The sequence below is a fragment of the Lepidochelys olivacea genome, assembly GCF_965140295.1.
Source record: "Lepidochelys olivacea isolate rLepOli2 genome assembly, chromosome: 2".
NCBI lineage: Eukaryota > Metazoa > Chordata > Testudines > Cheloniidae > Lepidochelys > Lepidochelys olivacea.
This window is the reverse complement of record NC_140412.1, coordinates 106,908,979-106,934,703: the sequence shown is the minus strand read 5'-3', so window position 1 is coordinate 106,934,703 and position 25,725 is coordinate 106,908,979. Positions and strand designations below refer to the sequence as shown.

Sequence of the window (25,725 nt, the reverse complement as noted above, 5' to 3'; positions counted from 1 at the left end):
GGCTCATGAAGCCGTACACAGACACCCTGGACAGTAGTCAGGAGCTGTTCAACTATAGGCTGAGCAAGTGCAGAATGGTGGTAGAATGTGCATTTGGACGTTTAAAAGCACGCTGGTGCAGTTTACTGACTCGGTTAGACCTCAGCGAAACCAACATTCCCATCGTTATTACTTGCTGTATGCTGTGTGCTCCACAATATCTGTGAGAGTAAGGGGGAGACGTTTATGGCAGGGTGGGAAGTTGAGGCAAATCGCCTGGCCGCTGATTACATGCAGCCAGACACCAGGGCCATTAGCAGAGCACAGCAGGGCGCACTACGCATCAGAGAAGCTTTGAAAACCAGTTTCATGGCTGACCAGGCTACGGAGTGACAGTTCTGTTTGTTTCTCCTTGATGAAAACCCACCCCCTTGGTTCACTCAACTTCCCTGTAAGCCAACCGCCCTCCCCTCCCCCCTCTGATCACCGCTTGCAGAGGCAATAAAGTCATTGTTGTTTCAAAATCAAGCATTCTTTATTAATTTGTCACACAAATAGGGGGATAACTGCCAAGGTAGCCTGGCAGGGGTGGGGGAGAAGGGAAGGACAAGCCCACACTGCATTTCAAAACTTATTGAATGCCAGCCTTCTGTTGCTTGGGCAGTCCTTTGGGGTGGAGTGGTTGGGTGACCTGAGGCCCCCTCACTGCGTTCTTGGGCATCTGGGTGAGGAGGCTATGGAACTTGGGGAGGAGGGCAGTTGGTTACACAGGGGCTGCAGTGGCGGATTGTGCCTTTCCTGCACCTCAACCATACGCCAGAGCATATCAGTTTGATCCTTCAGTAGCCTCAGCATTGCATCCTGCCTCCTTTCATCATGCTGCTGCCCCCTCTCCTGTTACTCTAGCCATCTGTCCTCGAGTTTATTTTGTACTTTCCTGGACTCTGCCATTGTCTGCCTCCATGCATTCTACTGGGCTCTTTTAGTTTGGATGGACTGCATGAGCTCAGAGAACATTTCATCGCGAGTGTGAGTTTTTTGCCTTCTTATCTGTGCTAGCCTCTGGCCCGGAGATGCTTGTTGCAGCGTTGAAACATTTGCAGCTGTGGGAGGAAAAAAAGGGAGACTAAAACTGAAAAAGATACATTGGCCATTTAAAAGAAGGGGCTGATGTTTTTGGGTTAACACATAGCACGAACCCAACTAAACATCCCCACACCCAATTCTCTGGGATAGCTTCACCCCTCCCCTCACCACGTTGCTAACAGCAGGGATGATTTCTTTTCAGCCACAAGCAAACAGCCCAGTAGGAACACCTCTGATGTCCCCTTAATAAAATTCCCCTATTTCAACCAGATGACCATGAATGATAACACTCTAAGGATAACACAGAGAGATAAAGAACGGATGTTGCTTGAATGACAGCAAACACCAGGACCACACACTGCCATACTTCCTTATGCAATGATTCCAGACTATGTGCTACTGGCCTGCCATGGTAAAGTGTCCTACCATGGAGGAAGCAATAAGGTTGCCCGCCCCAGAAACCTTTTGCAAAGGCTTTGGGAGTACCTCCAGGACAGCTTCATTGAGATGTCCCTGGAGGATTTCTGCCCCATCCCCAGACACGTTAACAAACTTTTCCAGTAGCTGTACTGGCCGCAAATGCATCCCAAGTCTTCAGGGCAAATTAATCATTAAACACGCCTGTTTTTAAACCATGTATTATATATACAAAGGTACACTCACCAGAGATGCCTTCTCTGCCTTCAAGGTCCGAGAGCCCAGGTTCATAAACATTTCCAAGCTGTTGGGGAGAACGGTTTCTCCGCTTGCCTGGTGTGTGCTATCATCTTCCTCGTCCCCAAAATCCTCAACACTTTTGCGTGAGACTCCCCCCTTGCAGGAGTCCATGTACAGGGGTGGAGCAATGGTAGGGGCACCCCCTAGAATTGCATGCAGCTCATCGTAGAAGAGGCATGTCTGTGGCTCTGACCCTGAGCAGGCATTTGCCTCTTGGGTTTTTTGGTAGGCTTGCCTAAGCTCCTTAAGTTTCACGCAGCACGGCTGCAGGTCCCTGTGATAGCTTCTGTCCTTCATGCCCTTGGAGATTTTTTCAAATATTTTGGCATTTTGTCTTTTGGAATGGATTCTGATAGCACAGATTCATCTCCCCATACAGCAATCAGATCCAATACCTCCCATTCGGTCCATGCTGGAGCTCTTTTGCAATTCTGGGACTCCATGGTCAGCTCTGCTGATGAGCTCGCCACACTGGCCAAACAGGAAATGAAATTCAAAAGTTCACAAGGGCTTTTCCTGTCTACCTGGCCAGTGCATCCAAGTTGAGAGTGCTGTCTAGAGCGGTCACAATGGAGCACTGTGGGATTGCTCCCGGAGGCCAATACCATCGAATTGCGTCCACACTAACCCAAATTTGACCCGGCAATGTCGATTTCAGCGCTAATCCCCTTGTCGGGGAGGAGTACAGAAATTGATTTTAAGAGCCCATTAAGTCGACAAAAATGGTTCGTTGTGTGGATGGGTGCAGGGTTAAATCGATCTAACGCTGCTAAATTCAACCTAAACTTGCAGTGTAAACCGGGCTAAAAAAGCAGCTGTAATCAGCACATCAGTAAGCTAAGCTGACAATTCATGCCTATCTTGAAAGTATCAAGGCTGCATCTAGATCTCCATATATATCTATTACACAGCAACATTTCATTACATTATATTACACATTACAACAATGCTCAACTGGCTATTATTGAGTTCAAGGTGTTGGCTTCATCCTAAAACTATAAATGCATCCTGTTTATCTGAAGACACCTCTCTAGGCAAGACTGCCATAGTTGCAATCAGTGTAGGTGCTTGAGCTATGTCTACCTGTGTTTAGGCCTGATTCTTCAATTCATTCTTTGTGGGAGGACCTCTGTGCCCATAGAGAACCCATTCAAGATAATGGGGTACCTCATGAACTACGGGGTCCACCAGCATGGAACAAGTTGCATGATCATGGCCTCAAAGGAGAGAGAGAGATGACTCTAGATTTACTGGGTCCACCAGAACCCAGATTTAACAAACTTGTAGACACTCTGTAAAGCCTGTCTTTTTCTGTGAGTATTAGGAGAAGGAGATGCTGGAGTCATTGATGAGACATAAGGATTTTACAATTAATATAATTGTGATGAGCAAATATTTTATATGAAATCATGTGGACTAATGATATTTTTGCTGTTGATTTTAGTTCTGACAGTCTATTTTTATTTATTATGAAAGCATCCAGGAGAATGGATGGAAAAAAACGAACAAACAAACCCAACATTTTTCCCTTTTGTCCTCATGCAGATTAAAGAACATCAGCTTTCCTTTTATAATTGCCAAGGATTTCTTTCAAATTTGCTAAATATCATTTCCGATATAAACTCTTTAAATACTCTCCCAGTGTTTGCATTCTACTTATTCAGGTGCTTCTCTACAGATTCTACGCAAGTAGCAGTCACTTCCAGGAAATGGTGCATGTTAACTTACTTTCCCACTCTCTTGCATTACCTTTTACAGTGCCTGGTATTGCCATGTTTTGTTTTGTTTAAAGTGTTCCTGGTATCCAAGATTATTAAATTCAATACTGTTGCACATACTGCCACCTACTGTGACCCAACAAAATTAAGGCTAAAAGACTGCCCTTTGTTTCAGTGGACTTTGAATCAAGCCCTAAACCAGCAGCCAAATTCTCCTTTCAAATGCATTTGAGTTCAAGCTGGAATAACTCCCTTGACTTCAGTATACATATCACTGTATAGGAACGGAGGACTGTGAACTTGTTTCGTCATGGCCTTGCACCTTGTGAAGTAATTTGCACTTGTGCATAGTGACTGTAAAACACTGTCATTTTGATTTGGTATGTTTCATACCCCTATACACAGCTGTAAATGTCTTCAAAAAGAGGCGGTGGCAGGGGAACTGAGAGCTGGCTGGGGCCAAATTCTGCTGTCCGTTACACCTGTGTAAGTAGTTTAACATAACTCAATTGAGAGCAGAATTTGGCCCCAGTTCTCTTACCTCCAAAGTTGCAGGGCCTGATTCAGTAAAGCACTTACTGCATGTCCTTATGTTCATCACTATTCAGGATAACACTTAAGCATATAAGCATATGCTTGAAGTTAGGCACATGCTTAGGCACCCTTACTGAAGAAAGGCCACAGTTCCTAAGGGGACCACAGCTCAGGGTATTTGCAGTTCTTGATTCTAAGAAATATAGTATAATAACTATAAGCAGCAGCTGGTCAACTGAGGCTCATATTTAATTAGTAATCTACATTTCCAGCTTGGCTCCACTTTCTCCATTTAATACTACAGGAATTTCTAAGTGCAACATTGATGATAAATATATTGCTAAAGGATTTGGTTTGGGTGGGAGGATTTCGTTAATTCCAATCTATGTGGCTTGAGTGGAGATGAAAGAAAGGGAATTCCTTTTCAGTATTTTCATTAGAGCTTTGCACACAATAAAATATTTAAAAAGTAGTATTTGGTAATGGGGGAGGAGGGGTAGGTTACTGAGGGCCTCTCCACACAGTCTTTCCTGTTCAGCTGTTAAGTGTGCCCACAGCTGGAGTCACTCAGGAACAGCTTTAAATTCACACCCTGACCTAATCCTCAGTAACTTTCAAGTGTAGCTAAACCCTAATTTAACTTGAGCTTCAACTGACCAGTTCATCTTGGTGCTTAAATGTACGTTCAAAATTTATTTGGTTAAATATGCTTACAAGATCTTTGGATAGGGCAAAATAGCTGTGCTGAGCTCAAACTGGGAAAAAATTAAGAACATCCCATTTCATTGTCAGGTGTTCGCACCCCAGATCCCAGTCCTGCCATCCACATGGGAAGATCCTGCACTGACAAGGAGCAGCTTGTAGAACCAGAGGCCCTCAGTCGAGGCTGCGATATTTGGCTGGCAAACACCAGTTACAGATTTTTCTTTTTCAAATTAATGGGGTGGGGGGACTGCTCCATCTTTAGCTTTATGCAAAAGCTTCTTTTGAAGAAGGGAAAAAAACTTTCAACTTTGGGGGCAAATTGGCCATGAAAATGCCTAGTGAAGAAAAGCTTGACATGGGGCAGGTGACTCTGGGGGCGACACGGTCATTACAACGGTGGCTTAGTAGCCCGCTGGAAAGGGTTACAAGAGCGAGATCCGGACAGGTGGGGTCTCTCCCGCCCAGCGGGGCCACCAGTTTCACCGTGTGACCTTGTGCGCGTCATTCAGCTTCTCCGTGCCTGGGTTTCCTCGCCTGGCCAGGAGGGCTCCGGTCGGCCCCTTACCTTTGGGAGCCGTCAGGCCCGAGGGGGTGCTGCAGGGGGCTACGGGTTAGCAAATGATCGGTGCGGAGAAGGCAGTGGGGCGCTCCCCTCGCTCGGGGGCCTGGGGCTCGGCCTTGCAAGCCCGCGGGCTTCCCCCGCCCCCGGCTCCCCACCACGAGACCCCGCCCCGGGGCCGGGGCTTAATCCGCGCGGCTCCTCCTCCGCCCGGCTCCCGCGTGTGGGCAGCCAGGCCGGAGCCTCTGGGTCCTGCAAGCGGCCGGGAGCCGGGGCCCGCTCGCCCCCCCAGAGCCTGCCCATGTTCAGCCGCTGGCTCCTCCCCGCCTCGCTGGGCCGCGGGGGCTGCTGCTGCTGCCGCCGCCGCCGCCTGCTCGCGACGGCCGGGCGGGCTCGTCCGCTGGGCGGCGGCGGGCGTCCCTGCTGCGCGGCTCCCGGGCCTGGGCCGCGGCTGGGGGCCGCCGCTCCCCGCGGGCAGCCGTGGCGCTGGGCAAGTAAGTCGTGCCCTGGGAGTGGGGGCCCTGGTTGCTGCCCGGCCGGGGGGAGGCGGGTCGGCTCTGGAGTGGAAGCCCCACCTTTGGTTTCCTCCTCTCGCGTCACCCCCTGGGCGCTTCTCCTGGCCCCGGGACTTGGCTGCTCTGGCGGCAGGGCCGGGGCTGGCACTGCGAGGCGGCGAAGAGGCTTTTATAGACCCAGAGCGGCGCTCATCCTCCCGAGCAAGCCTTCAATCCAGGGGGCAATGGGGCAGTATTCCTCCCCACTGCCGGCCTCTCACTGCGGGGCGAGGGCGACCGGGCGTCCCGATAGTTGGGACTTTGTCTTATACCGCCCACCCCGCTTTTTCACACTTGCTGTCTGGTCACCCTATGGGGCGTACAGCTGTTGTTCCACCCTGTTCAGGCCTGGAAGTGGCTCCAGGGAATAGGTAGTTATAAGTCTATCAGTGTGCGTGTTTTAGGGGGACCAGACAGCAACTGTAGAAAAATCGGGGGGGGGGGGGAATAAGTACCTATATAAGACAAAGCCCCAAATATCGGGACTGTCCCTATAGAATCGGGACATTAGTTAAAATTTGTAAGCACTCAGCGGATGCAAAAACTGTCATTTCTTCCTGAAGTATTAGGCCAGAATTTCATCTCTAGGTGCCTAACCCTTAAATAAATGGCTTGAATTTTGGAGTTGTGGGTGCTCGGCTCTTTTGAAAAGCAGGCCGCTTTTATTTAGGTGCCTAATTGTAAATAGTGGACCTGATTCTGCAATTGACTGCTTGGGAGCTGTGTAGTGGGGGCAAATAAGGCAGAGGGGTGGCCCACACACAGTCAATGGCAGGATTAAGGCCACTGCTATAATTACTCTGTTCGAGTAACATCCAGCTAAACCACAAATGGGCTTATGTCTACATATTTAACAGCCAACTAAGGAAATGGACACACTGCTCCTTTGAAGTTCTGGCTGAACCTGTCAGTCATTTATCAACATCCTATGCAGTATGAAATGCACATTAAGGCCTCCATCCTGCAAACACTCACTTTTTTACATTCAAACAAATGGTAGTCTCGCTGACGTCAGTGGGACTACTATGCACAAAGCATGTGAACGTTTGTAGAGCCTTACTGTTATATAGGGAGGCAAGGTGGCCTAGATCTCCGTTTTATACCCTGCTTTGCCACAGGCCTGTTGGGTGACCTTGGGCAAGTCGCTTCATTTCTTCATGCTTCCAGTTCCCCATCTGTAAAATGGCATAATGATACTGACCTGCTTTGTAAAGCACTGTGATCTACTGTTGAAAAGCACTATATAAGCACTAGGTATTATTATTCATTACCACAGTCCACAAATAACTAATTTGCTCAACAAATGTAGGCCCCAGTCCCCGCAGTGAACTTCATGCAGGCAGACTTGTATAGCTACACAGAGCTCATTGTAGGACTGGGGTGTTGTTCTTTATTGCAACTGCTTTGGGTTCTTAAAGGATACCCCAATTTAATCTAATTTCTATTTTTTTACCTATTATTGTTGCAAGTAAAACATAAGATTATCACAAACAGGGAAAGGAAATGTGTTTACTTTGCAGACTTGATGGCACTTTAGGTATAGTCAGTTTCTCCTGTTTGTATGGGTCTTTCACACAATAATGGGGAGAAACATTCTGAATAAGAAAACTGGTCATAAAGCCACAAACGTTGGCTCAAGGAATTGTAGTTTTATTAGATTTTAAGTTGACTATGCCTCTTAAATGAGCAGATTGGTTTTTTTTAAAGCAAAATTTTATTTGTTAACTGGGTTCCTTATGACAGTTTTCCACCTAGTGTACAAGAGAAGAAAAAAAATATGTATTTATCAAAAGACCGTGTGCTGGTAATAGAAAATTATAACTGCTGTGTGTCTTTCTTCAGATGAATTGGGTCGACACTCAGCGACAGAGGCCTCTCAAGCCACCTTAGCCAGTGTAGTCCCTGTGTTTGCAGTGGTAAGTGTATTGAAAGTTTTCAACAAAGAACAGTTTTTCCAAGCTAATCAGCATGTGTTTTTCTCAAACTGTTATTTGACAGAACTGGTCGTTCTCCATGATGTGTTGATAATTAGTGGATATTACTAAATAACTGTTTTAAAAACCCTAATTTGAGGGAAAGTAATGTTTATGTGGATATATTTGCAACAGTATTATAATGTGCTAGCAAAATACCAAGATGCTTTTCTTATGAGAAGATAATTCTTGTTAAATCACAATTTAATCATGAAGACACAGTTTTATTCTTGAAGAATTGTTGTAAAATACATGCGTTCACTATTAAAAATACACTATTTTTGCCTTTTTTTTTTTCTTATTAATGTAATGGAATGTGGTAGCTGAAATATAGGATAGCCAATGGTTGAAGGAAGAATATCTTTTAATAAGTATGCAGCTGAGAGAACTAGGCTAGCCATTTATAGTGAACAATCTGTTCACAACCTCCTCATTTGCCACTGGAAGATGATGTGATCGCATGTGAAAGCAGATGTAACACCAGCCAGTTGAGGGCATCAGAACACATATAGGTCTTGATCCTACAATGGGGACCACATAGTTGTTTCTTCATATATACAACTACTGGCTTTGAAAACAAATTATGAATAGCTCTTGAATAAGCTACAGATTTCAAGGCAAAAGTGAAAAAGCTTTGATCAAATCAATTCTTGCAGTTTTTCCAATGACTTTAAGTTTACAGAAAATACTAATGTTATGTTAATACTTTGGAATATAAATGAAAAATAAATAAGATGTTAGAAACAAATTATTCCTTGCTTTGTTACATTAGAATGCTATCTATTCTTTCACTTACACATAGTGGAATTACATAGTAAATACCTTTCAAAAATCAGGGAGTGAATAGCCCCCCACAGTTGTTGCCCTTTGCCTTGTAAATTGTTCAGCTAAAACAACACAAGATGAAACAAGAAAACCTGAAACACAAAATGTAAAGAGCCCCTCTTGTGCCAACACAAAAATCTCATTCTCTGTTCAAAAAAAAAAAATTCCTCCTGAGAAGTAGATATCTGTGTGAGCCAAATATATAGTTCTGAACTTAATTGGTGTACGTCTGAAAAATATTGTAATCGGTGCTGCTTTCCAGGTACCATGTGTAGCATCCACATGTTCAAATGACCTGAAATATGTTGTGTAAGGTATTCATAATTACCTGAGGAGTATTAGCAGAGACAAGGGGTAGCATAACTTGCCCCTCCTTAATAAGTGGACTGATTCACCCGCACTAGAATTCAAAGCAAATATAAGCAATTTCACACAATTATTTTCCTGTATGTTATAGCAGCTTTGTGAGAACAAAATGCCTACTTCTGGTCTTCTCTTTTCTTTTTTCCTCCCTTTAGATGAAATTTGACAAGGAAGGAAATATTACCTCTTTTGGTAGGTAGTTTTCATTTTCTTTTCCTGTTTGCTCTTTTGTGCTATATAGAATTGCCTAAGTGGAAGTTTATACTGGACAGAGGGTTCAATTCATGAAGCTTTTGTGGGTTTAGATAACTCTTGGTGTTGCAGCATTTCCCTTGGTTTTGCTTGTCTATTCTACACAACTTCTTATACCGCATTCATCACAGTGGTATCTGAGCACCTTCCAATAGTGCATTAAGCAGTATGACTACCATGTGTCATGTGTGGTTCCGTTTTGCTTTCATCCTTTTCCTCTTTGTCCCAGTCCACCACCAGTATATATTTCCTTTTTTGGGATACTTTTGTGACATAACACGTGCTTTCTCAACTCAGCTTTGCTAATGTGTTCTTCTAACATGAAACATACTGTATTTGCCTGTTATTTTGGCTACTTTTAGACTTTTCTTTCTTAATAAACAAAGGGACTTCTCTTCCCACCCAAGTTCTGACTATTTTGCTGTGCTAGACAGAATTATATTGGGTGATCAAGGGGGGAAGCACTATAGAGTTAGATTCTTTCTGGGATTGCAAAACAGACTAATCCATAATTATAAAACACATTACTTTTCGCAGATATGATTTTTCTTTTTAAATGTCTTCTTGGTAGAAAGAAAGAAAACAGAATTGTACCAGGAACTGGGTCTTCAAGCCCGAGATCTAAGATTTCAGCATCTAATGAGCATTGCAACTAGAAACAACAGGATCATCATTAGAATGGAGGTAAAGTGATATTTTTATTTTCATTAACTTCAGTGGGTCTTAAATCTGTTTATAGATGTCAATAGACATTAAAATACACTTGAACTGTGTCTCAATTGCCAATACAGTCATGTTCTAGTGAGATCCAGGGGCCATTTTAATATTGGCTATCTATGGCCTGGATATAATATTATGCATCTGTCCTTACAGATAACCCTGGCACTGAATATCTAGCGAGCAGAAGCACTTCATGTTGCACTTCATAATAATGCGCTTCTTGTCTTTTGTAGGATGACCATCTCTATTCAAGAGGGCCAAAATTTTTCCCTTTGTGGGCATGATGAGAATTTTTAGAGGCACAGGATGAGCAGAGCTAAAAATTTGGAGAATCTTTCTTTCCTCCTGTCCCTGCAGTAACTCCAGAAGTCTCCTGGAGTACACTAAAGGAAGTGCTTCTGATGTCAGTCCAGTCCATATACTTTGGGGGTTGAGGGGAATGACCGTGGAAGATAGACAATTGGGTACCCTGGACACGAGTGTGGCATAAAAATCTAGATAAATAAAAACAAAAGTTTTATCATAACAGTCCCCTTATGGGAAGTGGTTTTATTGAAAACTGAACTCTAAAATGCATTAAGTGGCAATGAGAAAATTAGTAACCTCCGTAAAGTATTAGCTGGCTGCCTAACTGCATTCTCTTTTTCAGTTTTTGAAGGCTGTGGTAACACCAGAGTTTCTTCTGATACTAGATTATCGCAATTTGAATATGGAGCACTGGCTGTTCCAAGAACTAGCATCTCAGCTGTCTGGAGAAGGTCAGCTAGTTACATATTCCTTGCCCTTTGAATTTAGAGCCATAGAAGCAATACTGCAATATTGGGTGAGCTGCTGGTTACTTTTAACTACTTTTGAAAATATTGTTTCATGGGAATGACCGTATAATTTTCTGTTCTGGAAATATTTAGTTACGTTTTTAGGAATATTTTGGGTTTGCTTTGGGCTTTTTTTTTTTTTTTCTTTTCCTCTTTTCCTTTTTTTGTTGTTGTTTCTTTTGGTTATGGGGGGATCTAGACGAACATTTAACAGTGAGAATGAACTATTGGAAAAAATTACTAAGGGGCATGATGGATTTTTCGTCACTTGAAGTTTTAAAATCAATATTGACAGATATATGCTGAAATATAAAAGTTACGGTTTGATGCTGAAATTACTGGGGGAGGTTCTCTGGCCTGTGTTATGCAGTTGGTCAGACTAGATCAGCATTTCCTGAATGCGACCACCAGGGGCTTTTTTTGTGGCCGTGGGTGTAACAAGTTGGGCAAAGCAGTGGCCTATCCCCCCAGGGCCATCAGCAGGGGTTGGCTCTTGCCCCCCTCTGGAGCCATGAATACTAGAAGAGCAGACAGCCAATGAGTTCTCTACCTTCTTGGGGGTTGGGTGGCTCAGGCTTCAGCCCTGGGGCAGCAGGCTCCAGTCGTTGGACTTCAGGCTTTGGCCTAAATTCCCTCTAAACTGCGCAGGCTATCAAGAGCTGCACAGGTGGGGAGAGGCGCCTCTTCTGCGGCCCCGCCCCAGCCAGGGAGAGGCGCCTCTCCCCTGGCCCCAGCCCCAGAGCTGCCCCAGTGGGGAGTGGCACTGTCCCCCAGCCCTGGGATGCTGTGACAAGAGAGGGCTGGGGGAAGTCCTGGCAACTTGCACCCCAAACCTCTCATGCCCAGCCCCACCCCAGAGCCCGCACCCCCAGCCAGAGCCATCAGCCCTCCCCACACTCCATCCCTCTGCCCCCTCCCACACTGTGAACCCCTCGGCCCCACCCCTGCCACACATCACCTCCATATTGGGGCACATAACAAAATTCATTCCACACAGATGTAAACAATTAGAGGGAACATTGGCTCTAGCCCTGGACCCCGGCCACACTGCAGCAGGTGCTGGCCCTGGGCTTACCACCCCCTTGCATTGCCTCTGCCCCCCCTTGCCTCCCTACCCACCTCCCCATCCAGGACTTTGTCCCTTGACTTGCCAGGGCTGAGTAAGTCTGCTGTGAAAATTGATATTTGGGTGTTTGTTAACATCACTCTTCACTCCCTCCCAGCTAGTTAGTAAGTCTGGTGTGAAAAGTGATATTAACAAACATCCAAATATCACTTGTCACATCAGCAGACTTACTAGGTGGGAAATCTTTTTAAAAAAGCAAAAGAAACAACAACAAAAAGACAAGAATATGCAAAGCCACCTTATTTGTGTTTCTGTTCTGCTTACTCCAGTAAAGAATAGAGACAACTGTACATTATTTTTATTATTGAGTCTGCAAAAATACCCTGCATCAATAAATTACAATGATTTGGATATGTATAAGTGCATATTTGTTTTTCATAAAGTTAATTAAATATTTTAGGAAAAATTGTCAGAACGGCCATGAGCAAGAGTTAGTGGCCACAATTTGCAGCCACCAAAAAAAAATTGTTGAGACCCGGACTAGTTGATCATGATAGTCCCTTCTGGCCTTAAAGTCTATGAATGTTAATGGAAATATGACACCATTTAAGGTTGACCAGATTTCAGACACATGAACCTCAGATCATGTTTATTCAGTAGTTGGCGTAATGTTTCCATTTTATGGAAATTCATTTTGTTCAAAAAATATTGCGGTGGGTAAACTTTTTCTTGTCAATGCTAGCTGTATTCCAGATAGCTCCTGTGTATTGAAAAAGTAGATTGCATACCTGATTGTAACAGTGAATTCTGTGTTCAGTAAGAGAAGTCAGTTGCCCAAACCATTCTAAAAGGATTATTTTAATTCTTATGAAGGATCATGTTATTATCTAGATCAGCAATCTGCAAGGGAGACTTAACATTTTGCAATCTCAGATCATTGAGACGCTGGAAGCGCTAGTGGACCCCAAACTACTGTCTGTGGATAGAAGTAAACTACACATTTTGCTACAAAATGGCAAGAGGTAAATAAGAGTAAGCAATGGGGAATATAGCTGAACTTCAGAAAATTGTGTACAGTATACATTTCCTAGAAAACTTTACTTTTGAGTTGTGCAACTTATTTGTCATTGTAAATTCAAATGCATGAACTATCTAGTTGGAAAAAAATGAAATCCCACTTTGTGGCATTTGTAGTCTACCTTCTAAAACTGTGCATAATGTAAAAAAATTAATACCAGGCAATTTAATATGTACATTGTAATGTAAAATCGGGAGTTCAAACCATTTGAGTACACATGAACTTATTGGGCTATGCTGTGTGTCAATACAACAGACAATACAATTGTCTGAATCAAATTACTTGTTTCTCTGAGTGCTCATGAACCCTTGAAATATGTCCAGAATACACCATTAAATCCTTTTCAGTTAAGGTTTTGGTGATTTTGGGGCAGCTGGTCCCAGAATTGACCAGTACCATGGCTAAATGCAAAAGGGATTTAAATTTTCTAAGAAACTTCCCCAGTGACTCATTCTGTAAAGATCCAGGGAAAATGAAAATATTACCTCTACAGTAATGCAAATGGGATTGCCTGTTTGTTTTTTCTTTAGTTTGTCAGAATTAGAAACAGATCTTAAAGTTTTCAAAGAAACAATCCTGGAAATCTTGGATGAAGAGGAATTAATAGAAGAGCTCTGTCTAACTAAATGGACGGATCCACAAGTATTGTAAGTAAAATTGGGTAATCCAGAACACTTTTTAAAATGTGTCTTGTCCAAGGACAACGTGAATACCAGATTAGATTGCTTCTCTCCCCTCCCCTCGAAAAAAAGATCTGTACAATGTTTTTAAACCATAATGCTTTACCTCTTTTTAAAAGGTGTTTTACCGCATCATCACAGTGTGAGCATGGTGTTAGCAGCATTACTGATACTAGGGTGGAAGCATCGAAGGTGCTCTTCATCCACTGTTTGACTTAGCTGGCCAGCCTTGGTGAACATGAGATGGAAAGGGGAGGAAAAGACAACCATGACTGAATGGGGAAACAGAAGGAGAAATGGAGATGTCAGTTTCCAGTTGAGACAAAACTTTTAAGATACGTTTTTAGAGAGAAAAAAAACCAATATTTCACAAATGAAATAAAGAACCCCACTGAAAATTGGTCTGAGGTGGATCAGTTGCCCTACCTCCCTATATATAAGCTGGCACGCTAGCCTTGAAGCTTACTGTGCCCACGAGCAGCGCTCCCTTGATGGATATGTAACCCCACTGTAGTAGCACTTAGCCCTGTTTTCATAGCCACTATCAGTATATAAATTAGCGTTGTGGTATAGCATCCCAAGAGAACCGCACGTCTGGAATAGCCACATGTCATCCCTCCTGTGTGCTGATACAATATCATGCGCACATCAGTGGCCACTTTAACAACAACAAAAATAACCAACCATATGTCCCATATTAACGATGAGCTGCTGGTCTGACCCTTACTTAAAAATCCAGGGCATACTGACTTATTGGCATATCCGACTTGAAGCTAAGAGCAAACTGGCTTCCTGCCTCAGTTCCCATGCAAATAATGCCAAATGACAGTTCCACCCCACGCTTCATGGCAACTTAGTATTATTTGTACAGCACCAAATGCATGATATAGCTCCCTGCCCTGCACAGCTTCAAATCTAAATAGACCATAATTATCCAAAAGGTGGGGTGTGAAGGGACACAATGTGCGAAATCAAGAAGTGTACCTGAGAAGGCATGGAGGAAGCTGGACGTGAGGTGTATTGATGCCATCAGTGTACTCTCGCACATTGACTCAAGCATTGGTGCTTATAGACAGAAAGCTATGTTCATCATATCTTCATGTGGCAATACAGCCAAGCATCAAGGGCTTGTAGGACGGAGGGAGCCTTTTTTGGAGTGGTGGGGGAAGGTAGAGACTAATTTCATGAAAGCAAAGATGTTGGAAGCTACTTTTTTAAATCCTTTGAGTCTGTTGTTCAGTCCTCCTCTTTCTATGGCTATAGAGAAATTTAAAGGCGTTCACCATCAAGCCAACTAGAACTGGATTTTGGGTGCTTGGTACAGACAATGTCTGCCACCAGAAACTGAAGACTTCTAAGACTACCACCATCCCCTTATGACGTGCAACTGAAACCTCTATGTTTGGAAGGTTAGGAAGTGAATAGCCAGCCCACCTCAAAGGGACCCTCTCTTTAGGAGAGAGACTAGGGTCCTTTTATCCCACCCCTTCCAGAGGCCCTAGTTACCTCAGACACATGAGTCCTTAGGCGTGGGTCTAGAGATGAGTTTAAGGAAAAACAGCTTCAGAGAGACTCCTTTAAATTGCTCCTTGATAAGGTAAGCAAGTTCAACAGTATCCATAGGAGACATTGGAGGGTACCCAGTCCCTCCTGGCAAATAGTGCAGTTAAGGTCATGCCACTGGGTGAAAAAGAGGGATGGGGGTTTATTCTAAGTTTTTCTTGACATCTTAAAAATACAAGAGGGCCATCGTGGCTCTCAAAGACCTTACTGTTTGCCTAGTCAAAAGAAAGATCCAAAAAGATAACTACAGAAACTTGAATGCCTGTTCTAGAGAAGGTGACTGGCTAGGTCAGTAGTCCCCAACGTGGTGTCCATGGGTGCCCGCCGGGGCATTTATGTGCGCCCGCCTAGCGACACGGTGTGAAAAGTAGTGCCCAGCAGGGAAGAGAAGCCGCGGCCCCGTGCCTACCAGGGACAGAGAACTAGAGGGCTGCAGGCTGCGGGCGCCAGTGTTCTCTGTCCCCGGCAGGCGCAGGGCCACAGCTTCTCTCTGCGCTGCCCAGAACTGCCAAAAAAAAAAAAAAAAAAACAACCCACCACACACACCCACCCAGACTCTGCCGCCCCAAGAATGGACAGAATGCCGCCCCTTAGCGTGTGACGCCCCAGGCATGTGCTTGCTCCGCTGGTACCTGGAGCCAGCCCTGTATGTGAGTATTCTTCCGCTGCACTGATACTGCTGTTTTCTCGTGCTTTGCGATTTATTGTTTTTTTTTAACATTTTGCCCCAAAATGAGCGGTTCAAATAAAAGACAACGTATGTATTATATCAGTGCAGAGTGGGAAGAATCCTATTGGTTTATTGAAAATAAAGGGAAATGTGTTTGCTTATTGTACGGTGGTACTGTTGCAGTGCCGAAGAAACATAATGTCGAACACCATTTCCAAACTAATCACGGTTCTTTTGACATTAGCCATCCACTTAAATCTGAGTTGAGAAAGGTTTGATTTGAGTTGATTAATTTTCTTCTATGTGCCCAGCAATCTGTTTTCACTAGACAAGAGGTAAAAGTCTAAAAGTGCTACTATTGCCTCCTTTAAAATTGCTCATCTGCTCCCAGAGAAGAAAAAACCCTTTCAAGATGGTGAATTGTTGAAGGATGCCTTTTTAACTGGTGCTGATTGCCTGTTTCAAGGATTTCCTAACAAGCGTGAGATTTTGTCAGCATTACAAGATATGCAGTTATCAGACAACACAGTTACGAGGAGGATATGTGCAATTTTAAGTGACCTGCAAACTCAGCTAAAGGATGACTTGGAAATATGTGACTGGTTTTCACTGCAGTTCGATGAGTTGACAGATATATTGGATACAGTGCAGTTAGCAGTTATGGTGAGGATGGTATTTAGTGATTTCACCGTAAAAGAAGAGTTACTAAAAGTATTGCCTATGAAAGGGTGAACAAAGGGTGAGGATAGCTATAATTTATTCAAATCATACGCAACATCAATTAGTATGCCACTACACAAGCTGTCTGCGATTACCATTGATGGGGCACCAGCAATGATGGGCAGCGCCAATGGATTCATTGCACTCTGCAAGAAGAATGAATCCTTTCTGAACTTTATCTTATCATTGCATTATGCACCAAGAAGCTTTGTGCATCAAAGTTCTTTCTTTTCAACATGTCATGAATATTGTTATTAAAATAATTAACTCTATTTGAGCGAAACATTTGCAACACCGACTTTTTAAGGCCCTGTTGGAAGATGTTGATGATAAACAATCTGATCTTTTCTTGCACACAGAAGTACGATGGCTGAGCAAAGGTAAAGTTCTTGCATGTTTTTTAAGCCTAATTGAAGAGATCAAAGAATTTCTGAAGTCCACAAATCAGAACTTCGAGCAACTAGAAGACTCCAGCTGGTTAATGGACTTGGCTTTTCTTGCCGACATCACGGACAAATTGAACATTTTAAATCTTGAGTTCCAGGGAAGAGACAAACATGTGGCTCAAATGATAGGTTCTGTAAAATCATTCAAAGCAAAAACTGATCTTGTGGATGTCACATATGAAGACGAAGTCTCTCGTACATTTCCCAAATATGAAGAAAATGGTATGTGACCGTGCTTTTAACCCATCACCATTTGTTATCCACATTCAAACACTTCTGGAACAATTTGAAAAGAGATTTCAGCAGTTCACCATCATTGAGCCTGTAGTTGCCTTTCTTGTGAATCCTTTTACTTGCCAAATAGAGGTAACAGAAATGGCTACATCAGTTGCGAGTCTCATTCAAGTAAGAACAGAAGACGTGGAACTGGAGATTTTGGACCTTCAAAATGATATTGTTCTAAAATCCTGCGTAACAGATAAAAACTTTTGGAATCTGGTTGACCGAAAAAAGTTTCCTGCCTTAAAAAATGTAGCATACAAAATAAAATCTTATTTCGGTTCCACTTATCTATATGAAGTTCTGTTTTCAACAATGAACATCATAAAAATCAAAATACAGATCTCTGCTTACAGATGCCCATCTTGACGATTGCTTCTGAACGGGAATATCATCCTACTCTCCCAACTACGAAAAATTGGCTGAAGAAACGCAGTGTCAAAAATCACACTGACTTTATTAGAAAAATCATGTGAATTAATGATACCTATATTCCATTAAGTGCTGATAAGCGCGTATGATTAACTTGTGTTTACCTTTTTTTCATGTTTGTTTGTTTGTTTATTGAAATCCGGATACAAGTAACAATACAAAGAATATTTTTTAATTAACCATAACTCGCTATCTATGTTAAAGTAAGAATAATAAATATATTTGGACCAGCAGTTCAACAATGTTTTATATATAGGACTGAAATATTACTAGCTTCACTTTCTGCTACAGCTAGTCTACATTTTTCCAAAAAACTGTCCAGTCAAAAAATAATTTTACTTTTTAAAAATAAATAAGATGAAAACTGTTTGTGATATTTATTTTGTAAAAACGCATTAATTTTTCTTCCAGGTAGATAAAAAAGAGCAAATTCACATGGTAAGGTGAAAGAGTAATTGCCGAATAATTGAATTAATACCTTTTACATGTAAAATTACCTTTCTCTTATGGATTCCTATACTATGTAATATTAAATATGATGTTTTTTGTATTATTTAATGTACAAATACAAAATAAGCCTTGAAAAATTGCTGGTGCCCGCCACACTCTTCTGAAAACATGAATGTGCTCTTGGCCACAGAAAGGTTGGGGACCCCGGGGCTAGGTGCTCTGTGCCTTGTGGATGCTACCAGGCACCTATGATTCATCCAGCAGGACTGAGATCTCTCAAACTTCAAGAAGAGGGATAGTGCCAGCAGTTTCACATACTGACTGTTGGGCTGCTGTCATCAGATCCTGGATGCACAAAATACTTCAACGAAAATGCTTTAGTTATTGTCGATGTGCAACTAAACACGTGTGTAAGTGCCAAGTAGATTTCAATGTTATGTGTAGAATTTAGACCTCACTGTATGGAGGAACAGAAAGGAGTGTTACAGCATTACCGTCAACTTCCACCATTTGAGGGTACCAGAAAATTAACAGTCTCCCTTAAAAATGTCACAATATGATGCTGGGACACTAATATTTATACATTGCCTGTGCATGTTTACAGCATGGCAAATGTTACCCATTTTACTGACCAAAGTAACTGACTTTTTTTGCTCTTCAGCTAATAGAAATTGGAAAAGCACGCACCTTCTTTTCCATGACATTCTTTGTAACAGCAAAAGTTCCCCATGTGCCCAACTGGATTTTGCAGCAATGTTGTAAAACAGGACTCGTGGAGTTTTGTTTTTTTTTACCTCGTCACTTCATTCTGGGCCCATGCTTCAGAACATGTAAACACGTTGTTAAGCGCATTGCTGATCTCTAACTAGAAAATACAAATTGTTGCTCACAGTGAGAAGAGCATGTCTGGAATTGACCATGCAGAGGAAATGGAGCTGCTGCTGGAGAATTATTACAGACAAGCCGAAGATCTCGCTAATGAAGCACGTGAACTCAGAGTATTGATTGATGATTCCGAAAGTATCATCTTCATCAACCTGGACAGGTTAACTATACTTATGACACATACTACTTGTTATACTGCCAGAAACTTTGTAGAAATTAGTGCTGTTTTACCCTTTTTTGAATTAGAGTCTGAGAGCAGACATTGGGAACCAAAACTGGGAGGCTCTTATTCCTTGTGGTTCTGGGGAGGTAATAGTTCAAGGAAAGACCCAGATGTTCATGGGGAAAGTATAACTTATTTATGAAGAAATGCTATGTAATGCAACAAAACTGAAACTTGAATTGACTTTTACATGGAGGTTGCACTTAAGTGTTGGCATCTGCCTTCAAGAGCATGTCCCTAATTTTTCTGGGTCACATCTTCTGCTATCCAATAAATGTTGCATCCACATTAAGCATGATGGTACAGTAATCAGCTTAGTTTGCATCAAATATTTAGCTTTATTAAGACTAAACTTTTGTAAATAAAAGGCTGAAATTTGTTATTACACACTAACAATCTTTTTCAGTTTTCTGTATTTAAAAATAATTTATACAGTCTTAACATTTTGAAGTGTATCATATAAGCCACTGTTGAGAAGCAGTGTATGATATTCTTTCCTTCTCCTCAAATGGGGAGTTACCTCTAGACGCATTCACAGTGGACACTCCCATCAGAAGGCCAGCAAGAGTTGAGAAGAGGTGGATTTGGAGTGTCCCAAAGTAGACTCTGCTTTACAGTCCACAGCATTTTCTGACCCTCTACTTCTTTGTAAGTAGACTTGCAAGGTAACAGTAAATGTATCTTTTAAATAATCATTTATAAACTCCTACAGTTAATGGTAAGAAAACAAAATGTAAGTTTCCGTAAACTTTTACTGTTACTTTACAGACATACTTATAACGGGTGTGACCAAATATCCTAGATCCTGCTGATTGCAAAGCAGAGTCTGCTCCCTGAGATGTGCACTGCTGTTGCAGTTTCAAAACGTCTCTTTGGAGAAAAATCACCTGATACACTAGTTCTTGTTTCTGTGTTGCCTAATACCAGCAATAACAATTGCTCCATCAACGGTTCTGATGTGGTGCATGCTGCATAAAACTTTACTACTAGACAGCAAGTAAACATCTGTGTTCATCTCCTAAATCTCTCTCCCTTCTCCAGCCACCGTAATGTGATGATGAGACTGAACTTACAGCTGACCATGGGGACTTTCTCTCTCTCTCTTTTTGGATTGATTGGAGTAGCCTTTGGTATGAACTTGGAATCCTCCTTTGAAGAGGTGAGAACCAGTGCTGCTTTAGAATTGGTTTTATAACTACTGACAGACAACACCTGACTTAACCCAGGTTTTCCGTTAAGTAGAACACTCTTCACTGATAAGACTCCAAATTTATACTGGTGTAAAGTGAGAGAATTGGGCCCACTGATTCCAGCTTTAGTGCAATGACTTTCTTTTGAGGTGAATTAGTTCATGGCTTGTTCAGTTATGCCTCTGCTGCAGGACATTCTTCTGGATGATCAGGAAGAGTAATACTTTAGGAGGAAAAGGTAGGACAATACTATACTTGGGCATGGTGGCTGACAATAGGCATGGTAATGTTCAGCCATTCATACTTCTGAAAGGTCTTCGAGTTTGTATTAGCGTCACTTTCATATGCAAAGGTTTAAATTGGTTAAATCATTTTCTAGACTTCATGGTGGAGCCATGACTCCATTGCAAATTAAATAATTACACTTAGGCTATGTCTATGCTACCATGGTAAGTCAACCTATGCTATGCAACTCCAGCTATGTGAATAATGTAGCTGGAGTCGACGTATCTTAGGTCGAGTTACCATAGGATCTACACTGCAGGGGTTGACTTACCTTACTCTTCTCGTCAGGGGTAGAGTACAGAGATCGACTGGAAAGCAATCTGCTGTCGATTTGACGGGTCTTCACTAGACCCACTAAATCAACCAGTGGTGGATTGATCTCAGAGCATCGATCTGGGCTGTAGTGTAGATGTAGCCTTAGATTGGTGGTAGCTGTCACACTTACATGCATTACCTTAAAAAGGAAGAGATTTCTTCTTCGCCACCTTCACACACAAAAAATTAGGTGGGGGGAAATCTCTACATTCTTGATAAAAACAAGAGCTATCTTTGAAAAGAACCATGCATGGGCTAGTGTGGTAATGAGGAACATTAAGTGCAGAGGCCAGCACACCAGTGCTCTGGAAATGATGGTGTTTCAAGTGGATCACTTTGCCTTGCAATAACCCAGAGTCTCAGCTAACCTTTCCCAGCCAAGGAAATTCACCATACTGTGAACTTTAGAGGGGACAGGGAGGGGTTTAATTTAGAGGTATGGGAGGGAATCCACTGAGGACCCTTCCACCACATAAAGAGCTGCATGATTAATGGCTATTTTTTCCATTGCTAGGACAACAGAGCATTTTGGCTGGTGACAGGGATTATGTTTTTGGGAAGCGGCCTTATCTGGCGGCGTTTGCTTTCATTCCTTGGACGGCATCTAGAACCTTCACTACCTCCCCAAGTACGTATGGCTGGCTAAAGAGTTCCCATTGCCTTCTGCATGCACAGTACCACTGCTACTTCCTGTGTTTGGTGTGTACTATGGAATTTGTAATGGGTGTGATCAAGGGACACAACTTCCACTTTTATGGAAGTCATTGGTTAAATCCATGTCGCTCAACTTGGGAGGGTGGTAGGGTAGTCTTCCCTTGGCAGGCATAGGGGGAGCACAGGACAGGGCAAAGGAGAGTTGTGTGACCCAAGATGTACTGCTTCACGCTGCAAGTATTTGCTGCTGCCAGAAGTGACGTGGCAGGCAATACCTTGAGAGCTGCCCTTAGTGTAACTGGTAACAGGAGCGGCTCACGTGTACATGGCCACAGCAGTCCTCCCTCTGCTTCTATGGCACTCAGCTCAGCCATGCTGCTGTTCCACTCCTCCCTACCCCTCACCCAGAGGTAGCTTGGTGCTGGAAAGGGGGAGCTAGAAAAAATCACAGCGGGGAGCTTGGTGGGGAACAAGAACAAAAGACTAGCCTAAAGAGCACAGAAAGAGAGAGGCTGTCACTTGTGCTGGTGCCAGGGGGGCATCCTGACCCTCCAGGTACTTGCAGCTGTTCCTCCTCAGATGCACTCCAGAATCCTTTGTGCTGACTTTCATAGCTTTTCACAGCTTGATGACACTTCAAAAGAGGCTTCCTGAGAACTGGCAGGCACTTGTATACGCCATGGCCCTTTTTTTTTTTTTTTAAATAATCATTAGCTATTGTGTGACTTGTCTAGGTGCCCACGTTGCTGAAAAAAACGCATCCAACAGCTGGAAGAATTGAAATAAAAAATGACCTTAAAACAGAAGCCTTTACATCAAGCAGAAGCACGCTGACAAATCGATAGAACAGGAGAAAGCAACTGGCTTTTTTCGTTACATGGTGAACTGTACACATACTTGTGCACCTGTTTTTCCTATAGTAAAAATTAAGAATTTTTAAACTCCTAGAATGTCAGTGTATATCTTATGCACCAAAATGTTTTTAAAGTTGATATTTAATGGCACAAAAGTCAGTAAGTGCAGAGAGAATATTCCCATAGGATCCTTAATTTTTTTTCTCATGTGTTACAAGAGGATTTTGCTAGACTACAGCATGATGCCCAGCTTGCAATTTCAGGCTCTTACAGTTTGAGGTCTTGCATTCAAGGATTACTCAGGCCCAGCCTTCATTAGTTAGGCATTGACAGGATTTCAGCCTAGGGCAGTAGTGCTAAAGATAGAGGCTAAAATTAAAAACAAAAACTAATATACTTGTCCTCAATAGGAGCTGGTTTGATTTTTGAAAATCAGGTTAATCATTCAGGAGCTGAGAGCTGGAGTTAGGAGCCAAACTTTAGGCCTTTTTTTTTTTTTTTTTTTTTTTTTTTTTAAATGTAGGGTGGTTGTTTTTTCCTTTTTTGTTTTTCAAGGTCGCATTCACGCTCTAGAGACTAGGATCCCAGAAGCAGGAATCAAACTCACATTTCTTGCAGAGCACTAAGTCAGCACAGCCAGACCAACAAATACAGAAAACTGCTTTGGTTCTGTTAAATGAAAAACGAACAAGTTTTGAATGTCCAGTGCTCACCTATTCAAAGACTAAGCAGGCCCGAATGGGCTTAGTTTTTAAAATGAGACCAGCAGGGCCTTTCAGACTGGTAGCAGATGCACATTTCAAGTATGCAACCACTGCCCTTTCAATTGCAACTGACTAGGTGTATTTACACGTGTAGTATAACAGATCCGTATTCGATTAGTAAGATCTTACCTTAGAGCCTGATCCAACTCCCATTTAAAAAAGAAAAGTCAGACTTTTTTTCCTGACCTGACTCGTTTCCTTCCATCTCCTTCTGAAAACATAAATGACTAGGATCATGAAGCATACTGCAGCTATCTTGCAGCTGATTTCATTACCACACGTGGTGGGTGAGATTAGGGGCAAATGTGGGGTGAAATCTGTCTGCAGGTCAGGGGAATGGGAGGTAGTAGCAAAGTTATGTAACTAAGGGGTACAAAGATCAAGTTTGACTATCAAAAAAGTGCTGATTTGATTCCTGCGATGGTGGAAGAGAGTTAAATGCCTGCTACTTCCACCCACCTGCTATTTGCCTCTCCTGAGGGCCTTACCCCACTGTGCAGAGTGACTGTAAAACCCTTCTAGATCAGAATGGGAACACTTACACCTGTGCCAGGTACAGTTAGATAGTTCTTTAGCCAGCAACTTAAACATTGTGTAAACCACTGCCCACCTGACAGGCTGAAAAATTTATTGTAGCAGCAAAAGCGTAATTAAGTGCTCAGGTGAACAGAAAATGGAAACTAAAGAGTTCAGAAATTGTTATACTTCTGCAAGCGTGTTGTCTTTCAGAGTAAAATCCTGTGTGGCGTCTAAGGATTATCAACTAACTGATTTAACTTTGTGCACCCTTATACTTTCAAAGCATAACATCATATAGGATAATGCACTGTTCTTTCTCTATATTCTACTTTAAAGGTAGTAGGGGATTGGGTGGCAGTTGAAATCCCCAGTGGCTAAATCATTACCATCTGCTGGTTAAGTGACTTCTAGGAAGTGGTTTGGTCTTGATCCAGCTCCTAGTGGGGAAACTGTTCACAAAATACGAACACCCATGAGGTTGAGGGCTAATGTTGGCATACCCAGAGAGGGGAATGAGTGAATGGGTATGGATACTGATGTTCTGACTCAGGAAATGATCCCTTCAGGTCAGGGTTTTGAAATACATTCACAAGGCTATTGGGAAAGCTTGCATTGTTGCTTCCCCAGCTGTATTTTCTCTGCCGCTACAGGGCATTATTTTGACTCCTTTGATTTGTACTTAATTGACTTATGTGCATTACAAGCATTTAAAATAAGACCACTAGTTCTTTTACAGGACTGCATCCATGTCATGGGAGTTACCCAAGTCCAGAAAACCACTGGAAGTTTAACACCTGTCCCATTTACACTGCAAAATGTAGGTGTGGTAACAGAATTCTGAGCTCAGAACTAAGAAACCGAAGCCCAGGGTGGTTGACAAGGTTTTGAGTGAAACTGCCACTGAACCAGACCTGTAAACCCCACTGTCAACTGATAATAGAGACTCTTAAAGTGTAGTTGACAAATTTGCACTTCATTTGTAATACTTAGGACTCACAAATAAAATGCCAACTGGTTTTATCCTTGTGTTTGGCAAATTGACCTCTTTGGTTTTGCTGACTTAACAATAAGAGGAGTCTGTTCAGCTTGAATAAACTTCACTCATTTTCTTTACAACACAATTGACCACAAAAAGCCTAGTGTTTTCTAGCAGTGAGGGTGAAAAACCTAAATAAGGTAATCTCCAGCTTGTCAGTCTGCCTCCTAAAATCATTTGTGCTTTCCTACATCTGACTACTTCTATCAGACTTGTTGACGACCGGGATGTGCTTTCAAAAATGGCAAGTTGCAGGATGGCTCAGGATCCTGACAGGGAAGGTGTTATCAATGAGGAAAAAGTAAAAATAATGGCCTGGGGTCGGAAGGAAAGTGCACTGTGTTCAGCTCACCCACCCTGATGCCTTCTAGTTCTCCAGCTACTCCTTGAGTTCCATCACTTATCCAGAGGGCTTTTTAAAGTGTGGGTGTCATTTTCTTTTCCTATTTTATCAAAACAAATTCCAAACAGTTCCTGGGTGTAATGTTCAGCACAACATGCTCTCTTCCTATTATTGCCACAGTGCTCTTGTTTAAGTACTTTCTCCTCCTCTCCCTCTCAACCAATCTCTTCATTTATGCTGTCCAGCTATCTGGTTCTTGCTAGCTCTGATTTTTATTGCTTTATTTAGGTAGGTTAAAACGATTATGCCCAGTATGGATGCCATGGCAAACGATGATGTAGTTTAAAAAAAAAAGAAGCAATTCTAAAATTCAGCTCTTACTCTTCTGTTTTAAAGCTAGAATTATCAAGAGCTCGAAGATTCTTTAAAACTGCTTCCTGAAAACATTGAGAAAGTAAGAAAGATTTTGACTT

At 42.5% G+C, this 25,725-nt stretch overlaps 1 protein-coding gene and 1 long non-coding RNA gene across 2 annotated transcripts; one reads left to right on the top strand and one right to left on the bottom strand.

Moving 5' to 3' along the window:
* Window positions 1-518: 518 nt before the first annotated feature.
* Window positions 519-5,396, bottom strand: LOC311516390. Its single transcript, XR_014710399.1, has 3 exons — window positions 5,305-5,396; window positions 1,729-2,253; window positions 519-1,082 (listed from the first exon to the last, which is right to left on the bottom strand). It is a non-coding gene; the product is annotated as an uncharacterized lncRNA (long non-coding RNA).
* Window positions 5,397-5,517: 121 nt separating this feature from the next.
* MRS2 (magnesium transporter MRS2) lies at window positions 5,518-22,677 on the top strand. The gene is made up of 11 exons (XM_084620386.1): window positions 5,518-5,792; window positions 7,695-7,768; window positions 9,169-9,205; window positions 9,837-9,949; window positions 10,635-10,808; window positions 12,758-12,888; window positions 13,475-13,591; window positions 19,077-19,229; window positions 20,334-20,451; window positions 21,597-21,710; window positions 22,471-22,677. Exons 1-11 carry the CDS (start codon window positions 5,600-5,602, stop codon window positions 22,579-22,581), a joined length of 1,335 nt encoding a protein of 444 aa, XP_084476512.1. The 5' UTR covers window positions 5,518-5,599; the 3' UTR covers window positions 22,582-22,677.
* Window positions 22,678-25,725: the final 3,048 nt, after the last annotated feature.

What these genes read in the sequence shown, in the direction of transcription:
- MRS2 (XM_084620386.1), top strand. Translation starts at nt 5,600, where the DNA reads ATGTTCAGCCGCTGGCTCCTCCCCGCCTCGCTGGGCCGCGGGGGCTGC. An exon ending in AGGAAATATTACCTCTTTTG is followed by an intron (nt 9,206 to 9,836) that starts GTAGGTAGTTTT and finishes TCTTCTTGGTAG; the next exon opens with AAAGAAAGAAAACAGAATTG. An exon ending in AAGCAATACTGCAATATTGG is followed by an intron (nt 10,809 to 12,757) that starts GTGAGCTGCTGG and finishes GTTATTATCTAG; the next exon opens with ATCAGCAATCTGCAAGGGAG.